The 7,290-nt window shown below is 38.8% G+C and overlaps 1 protein-coding gene across 9 annotated transcripts in view; it reads right to left on the bottom strand.

The window, feature by feature from the left end:
* The window catches only part of LOC111866476 (zinc finger protein 384), a 448,072-nt gene that overhangs the window by 194,402 nt on the left and 246,380 nt on the right, over positions 1–7,290 (bottom strand). Inside the window, exon 1 of one of the 9 annotated variants that reach the window (XM_033752270.1) lies at positions 4,413–4,690. The exons of the other annotated variants lie outside the window; for them this stretch is intronic. Within the exon in view, the coding sequence (XP_033608161.1) occupies positions 4,413–4,613 (201 nt within the window). The 5' untranslated portion in view covers positions 4,614–4,690. Of the gene's footprint in view, positions 1–4,412; positions 4,691–7,290 lie in introns of those variants that run through there. 9 annotated transcript variants of the gene reach the window in all.

Below are 7,290 nucleotides of genomic sequence, written 5' to 3'. Positions count from 1 at the left end.
GGGGGTTCGAAAAGGAAGAACTGAGGAAGAAATTTTGATCCAAAGGAGATTAAGTAATACCACGTAAGAAACTTGAGAAAAGTACATAATGATGAGCCTTACAATTCGTGCACAAGAAATTCTGCTATAGTAATAATAATATATAACAATATACTAATAATAAATAGCGATTTCTTATCCCTACACAGCATTATGGAATTGGTCCTTACAATGAAGAGGCCTCATTTTTCCTGTGAAGAACTAAAAATCTAAATACTGTTTAGAATAAATTCGTGCTTCAAATGTACAAAATTATAAATAAGTGTAATACCAAATTACTTTGACCTTTCTTCAGTTTTACAAATCGACTGGCACAAAGAACACTTAAGCTAGTGAAAGTTAAGACAACGTTAACCGACTTCAGTTTATTACACATCATGATAAAAAATAATGAAAGTTCATAGACCGGAAGTTGCCTTAACTAGTTCTCTAGGGGGATATGCCTGTGTGGAAGGGGCGGAAAGGGGGGGTCTCAGCAGGGTCCAGCAGAATCCATCCACTCACCACCTGTCGTCAACTTGACGTAATTTTTCGTTACATACGTCAATATGTATTCAGACACAACACTCGCGCATGTAACAGAGGGGACCGAGTTATTATCCCGACGAATTTTGAATTCATAATCAACTTCCTATTGTGGTCAACGGCAGACTTTGGACTCTATATGAGATGGTGTTTAGGTCTAACCAACCAATTAATTAACTAACACGATGGTATGCTGAAGCATGGCAATTTAGCTGAGACAGTACGACGTATGACTCGTATTTCCGAGGTGTCCGGTTCGGATCTCTTCTAGGACATCGACTATCCTGTCTGAGGTCTTTCGTAGTTTTACTCAGTCTTTCCAGGTTAATATCGGGAAAGTACCTCAAATCAGGATATGATAGGTTCCTTCTCCATCCCTTAAAATGTATCATTCACTAATCATCCTAACATTCGACGCTTTATAGTTTGAGCTATGACAGCGGTAGCGACTGGCTACGGCCTGGACGACCTGCCCTTTAGGAGCAAGAAATTTCTCCTCTCCGTGTCGTCCAGACCGCTTCTGGGACTCACCCAGCCTCCTATCCAATGACTACTGAGGGTTATTTCCCTGGGAGTAAAGCGGCCAGCGCTTGAGCTATGGCGCGGCCTTATTGAAATGTTAAGGCCACTAACGGACGCCGGAGCTTTATCATGAATGAATCACCACCAGAGAATCAGGTGACTCAGCAGCTAACGTATCTACTTCGTATCCCCGAGTTCCCTGTTTGAAATTTCAGCCCAGATGCCGGAAAATTCTTAGTTTTCTTTAATATTTCTCAGTTGCTCCAAAATAAATACTACCTTAAGATAGGCCACGAACCCCTCTTACACGCATTTTCTAAATTATCATTTACAACAAGACGCTATATATGTCAAGCAGATGAAAATTTGTAATTTAAATTATAGCAGAATCATTAATCACAAGCTCTTTCGTCGTCTCCATTTTAATATTATCGTCCCGTCTACTTCGATGTCTTTTTAAGCGGTGACCGACGTTCAATTCCAGTTAGTGTCGAGACACCTCTCTATTCCAGATCTGCAAACACGCTGTACAGCTCGTCCTTCAGTCCCTGTACAAAGGCTCGGGAAATTCATTTTCCCAAGCATTCAGCAGCCGGAGTGTACGACTGACCATTTACCATGTAATACTGAAGTTAAAAATACACGTAGTTTCATATACTGTACATGTCCCATTTTCACCTCATAGCAGGTTATTAATAACTAAGGAAAGAACGTGCCGGTCACGGTAGCCGAGCGGTCTAAGGCATGCACTGTCTTCGCTCGCTCGGAAGCCGGGATCGTGGGTTTGAATCCCACTCAGGGCATGGATGTTTGTGTGCGTTTTTCTGTGTTTGTTTATAGGTAGAGGCCTTGCGACAAGCTGATCACTCGCCCACGGAGTCCTAACGAATGTGTAAGATCTAGAAAAAACAAAGTGAACGGAGTTGATAGAGGTAGGCCTAGGCCCACTGGGGCTCTAGTGCCAAGGAAAAACAAAAGGAAAGGAACGTATTCTCCTCTCACCCCCTTTACGTTCTCCACTTATCTTGTCCTAAAACGCGAGATATTCATGTATTTTGAGGGGGGAGGGTTAAAGGCGCTATCAGTAACGAAGACTGTATAGCTTTGAATGTTGGGATAGTACTGAATTATGAATTGGAAATGTGAGGAAGGAAGGTATCCTAGGCGAATTTAAGGTGTTATCCCGTCATTTGCTTCGAAGAACTAAGGAAAACCTGGAAGGACCCAATTCACGATAGTCAGTGCCCTGGGCGAGCTTCAATTCTGACAGCTCAAATTGCCACAATGTTGCTACTTGACCTGACAGGCTGTCGTGTCTGCTAAAGATTCATTCTCCTTCATCAATGTTATGAAGTGAACTCGTTCTTACATTCATCCACATTTTTTCCCTTACGAATATTGCATTAAGGGTTAAAAGAGCGAGAGAAAAATAAGGGAGGTTAGATCCATTTCTTTGGTTTTAAAGAATTTACACAGATTGCAATAAAAAGAAGGCGTATGTGAGAGGATAAGACAGTTGAATGAAGTAAGAGGTGCAAGAGAGAAAGAATTACTAATTTTGAAACGTTCCAATATCAAAGGAATTTTATTTTGATCCTTTTTCTATTTCAGTCTCCCCTCTATTCTCGTATTCTCTTCTTCCTTCTCTCTCCCGCATCGGATGAGAACTTTTTGATACTTTCTCCAATAACTTCTTTACTTATTCCTTGTTACGGCGAAAATTCTTGTAGAGTTTTAACGAAACGAGCCATGGATGCTGCTTCAAGATGCAGTAACGACTACAGGACGGCACACCACGCAGCTGTTTTACACCCTGACTGCCATCCGTCCGTGATATGAGGTAAGAAATAAATAAATAAGGGAGAAAAAAGAAGGAAGAAGAAAGGAAATAAACAAGGAAGGAAGATAAGAGAGGGAGCTTTACTTCTTTTATAACCCAGTATCCGCTGAAGCCTCGGGGATTTCATCGTGTTCAATATAACATCATTTTATATGTGTCTCCATGTATCACGGAATATCCTCTCTGGTCTGTTCCAGTCGAGAATTATGAAACAATGCGTAATTCTAAAGGATTGACACTCAGAATTACTAGGTTTTTTGGCCTTTGTCCATCGTCCAGTATTCTAGAAACTATAAAACACAGAGTGATTGAGGTTAGCTCTTTNTATCCGCTGAAGCCTCGGGGATTTCATCGTGTTCAATATAACATCAATTTATATGTGTCTCCATGTATCACGGAATTTCCTCTCTGGTCTGTTCCAATCGAGAATTAATTCTGAAACAATGCCTAATTCTAAAGGATTGACACTCAGAATTACTAGGTTTTTTGGCCTTTGTCCATCGTCCAGTATTCTAGAAACTATAAAACACAGAGTGATTGAGGTTAGCTCTTTCTACGGGATCCAACTGAGTTGGTGTCTCCCACCTCACCTGAGGACGGAAACAGACGCAGTTTCTGATACGTCGTGTTTTTTTTAGTTTCTAGAATTAACGGACCACGGACAAAGAACAAAAAACCCAGTAATTCTGAATGCATAGTTGGCTCAGCTGTCCAGTGGCTAGGCTACGCGACCGTCGAGTCTGTGTTAGATTCCAGAGAGGGGTAAGATATCTTTCTTTCCTCAGCAGTGTCCAGATGGCTGTTTGAGCCAATTTAGACCCTATTTATTGGAGTCACTTTTCAGGCTGAGGTTGAGGGACCAGGGACGTGAAGCTAACAGCTCACCTCCATCTAGTGCCGAGGTTAAGAAAGTGTGGAGACACACCTCCACACCCATACATCTTCTTGGTCTGTTGCTTAATTAAACACATGGACAAATAATATATAATTTATACTACGTGGGCAGAACTTTGGCCTTTCACAAGGCATCTACTGGCACAAGAAAAACAACAGAGAAAAACATGGATATATGCGTGCACTAAACTGCATTCGAACCTGTGATTGCCATGTTCTCTCTCTCTATATATATATATATAGATATACACATATATGGCTCCACATTCCTTCTGTTGGCCATGGCCGCTTTTTCAGTTTCTTGATCCTATACACAGACGATAGGACTCCTTAGACGGGGGATCAGCCCGTCGCAAGGCCGCTACCTACACGCAGAATAAACGAAAACCATCATCCATGCCTCGAGTGGGATTCGAACCCACGATCCCAGTTTTCAAGCTGGCGAAAACGGTTCATGCCTTAGACCGCTCGGCCACGATGATCGGCGACTGCCATGTTGAAGGTTTCCAAATTCGCGCTGTCACTGATCAGAACGAGAGGCTTAAGTTATGTAATATCTAAAGCACCGCATCTTCTTCTGATTGGCCTGTACCTGATGGTTGTTTATTGATGGCGGTGCAGAAAAGAAGGCGTGATGAAGACCAGCTGGTGGTAGAGGTTCGTCTCCTCGCGGATACCTCGGGGGTGAGCTCCCTGTACCACTGAACCTCCAGTCTCCCGGGCCTCCACTACAGGTGTACATCCTCCGCACAACTAAGTAGTCGCAGTTCACTGTCCCTAGTAGCCCACACATTCAGCGACACAAAATGTTGCGCCTAGTTCCGGCACGAAAATGCAGATCACTACGATACACCGTGCAGACTCAACAGATAGAGGAACAGAGCATTCTACAAAAAAAAAAAATTCTTGACTTTAGTCCGCAAGCGAACTATACCAACCGAGTGACCGCCACTTGTCGGCGAAATTAGTGCTAACTTTTGCGGAGAGATGGTGTCGCGTGGTCAGTGCAACGAATTCCCACGGAAGTTAATTTCGGTTTTCTAGACCGGCAGAGCATTCTACAGCCCACCGTAAATTTCCCTGTGGGGTACAGGCATCAATTTATACTACACTCTACATATTACATATGTCCGATAGTCTTGACCCTATTGCTGCGATATTCGACTAACTTTTAACAGACACCTTACCATATGGTGCGACATTTTATTTAGTCGACATCAAGAAATAATCGCCTGTTTTCGCTGCATCATTCGGCTTTATTCACTGGGCTTTTAAAACGCATTTTTGTTGTGATTTTCCATATTTCTACATTAAAAATGCAATATTTTAGGAAAACGGTGGAACATAATATGCAGCGAAAGGACTGCGAATATATATGGACTACCGGCTTCACGAACATGGCAAGTAGGCCTAATTTTGTGTACGAGAAGTCAGTTTAGTTCGAGATGTTGTAGTTGTTTAACGCCTCCCATGACACGCACAATATATCTCGCATATGACAAACCGATATAGTCTCAATGTGAGTACATGTTTATTTTCCATGGGGAAATTAATGAAAGTAATTTGATTGGCTATCTCTTAAGAGTTACAACTTAACTTGTCTTCGATGTTCAAAAATATAAATTATTTTAAATTATTTCTCCAGATTGTGGTCTTCTGAGTTGTGACACCGTGTTGTCTTCTGGATGGATACGGACGATCCGATGGATCATACCACTTCCATCTTCAGGGAAGGAATAGGTAGAACGAAGAAGAATTTAGGTTACATATGTGGGTAGCAAGGAAGATCACTCAGATCCAAGGGTGAGGGGGAATGAACAACATGAACAACACAACTCTCAGGGTCACGTTCTGAAGAATTGCAGTTGTGAAAATTTCGAAACTTACATTAGATCCTATAAGAGGTATTAGTCTAGATGCATGCATAGAAATTATTGTTTCTTTAAACAGAAATCAACACTTAGATGGATGATTTTAAATGAAAGCGTACAAAAATTCAAGTATTTTATAGTTTCTAATTGTAAATATGTTACTCAATATAAGAGCAAAAATCAATTAGCGAGTTTGTCTATACAGTATTTTTTAATCTAAGAATAAAAATAAATAAATTTAATTTTTGAAAAGATGCGCATATAAATGTAAATTAAATATATATAGAATTTTTCAATTCAATTAATTAAAAAAAAAATTGAATCAAAATCCTAAAAATATTTAATATTTCCTTAGTTAAAATAAGTTATTAAAATTAAAAGAAGAGAGAAACTTAAATAATACAATCAATATATATAACATATCTAATTGTGGCCCAGAAATTTTTAAACAAGCCCTATTTTTGGAACACTAATTATAAAAAAATTAATGACCTGAATTTCTATCAACTAAAATGCAATTTCTGTTCTATTTATCCTTTTAATTAATTTGAAATAAAAAATTTAACCAAAATATAAGTCAGGCTACAATATTTTATATCCAATAAATACAAACAAATTTACTACTTAAAATGTAGTCCTATAGAACGAGTCCAGCTAAGACTGATAATAGACATTAGGCAGAACCTATCTCCAGTCCAACCGAGACATTCACCATTTTTAAATTCTAAGCCATTTGATGTTCCGAAATTCAGAGTTCACGATTCATTCCTTCAATTAAAAAAATTTAACTAAATTCATAAACAAGAATATTTAACTTCTAAATTAAAAAATAAATAACTCGTTAGACTAATACTTAATATTTCCTACGCTAAAATAATATAATGAAGTAAAAAATAAACAAAAGCCGAATATATTGCTATTAAATTATATAATTACACCAGTAAACCTTTATTCTAAACGTTCACCACTTTGACATTCTAGTAGGCTTGATTTAATGCAATGCAATGAAGATTCCTTATATGAGATAACTAAAAATCGCATATAAAATCAAAAATTTTATGCCTGTATCTGATATTTGAGTGCACGAAAACATTCTACAATTAAGTTTTATAATAATTCATACAGACAATAAGAAACATCGCACTTTGTATCAATTGAATCCAATTGCACTACACTTTTAAAGACCCAAACTGAAGAATGCTTCACCGCTGTAGCAAGTAGGTCGGAGACTAATAAACAGCATACTGCCTCATACTTCATTCTCATTCTCATTTTTAAAACATTTCCATTTCCTCCACTGCTGCACAAGAATCTTCAAGCCAGCACCGATAACGCACTCACATAAATACTGTGCATTATCTAAATCACACTATTCATGAGGAAGCAATGGAACTGTCAATGTAAAAGTGATGTAAGTTGAGGATTATTTTCGAATCTCTAAGCAATGATTTATAAATAAACGACGTCACTAAAGCATGGATTCTCAATTCAGGCCACCAGACATACTCCTACGCGTAACTACATTTAAGACTTTAAATTCTTTCAAGTTTCTTGAATAATTTTTCGGGGACAAACTCGTAATAATATTAATATATATAT

Source organism: Cryptotermes secundus, unplaced genomic scaffold (genome assembly GCF_002891405.2).
Source record: "Cryptotermes secundus unplaced genomic scaffold, Csec_1.0 scaffold320, whole genome shotgun sequence".
Taxonomy (NCBI): domain Eukaryota; kingdom Metazoa; phylum Arthropoda; class Insecta; order Blattodea; family Kalotermitidae; genus Cryptotermes; species Cryptotermes secundus.
Note: the sequence above shows the minus strand (reverse complement) of the source record. Positions and strands in the feature narration are given on the sequence as shown.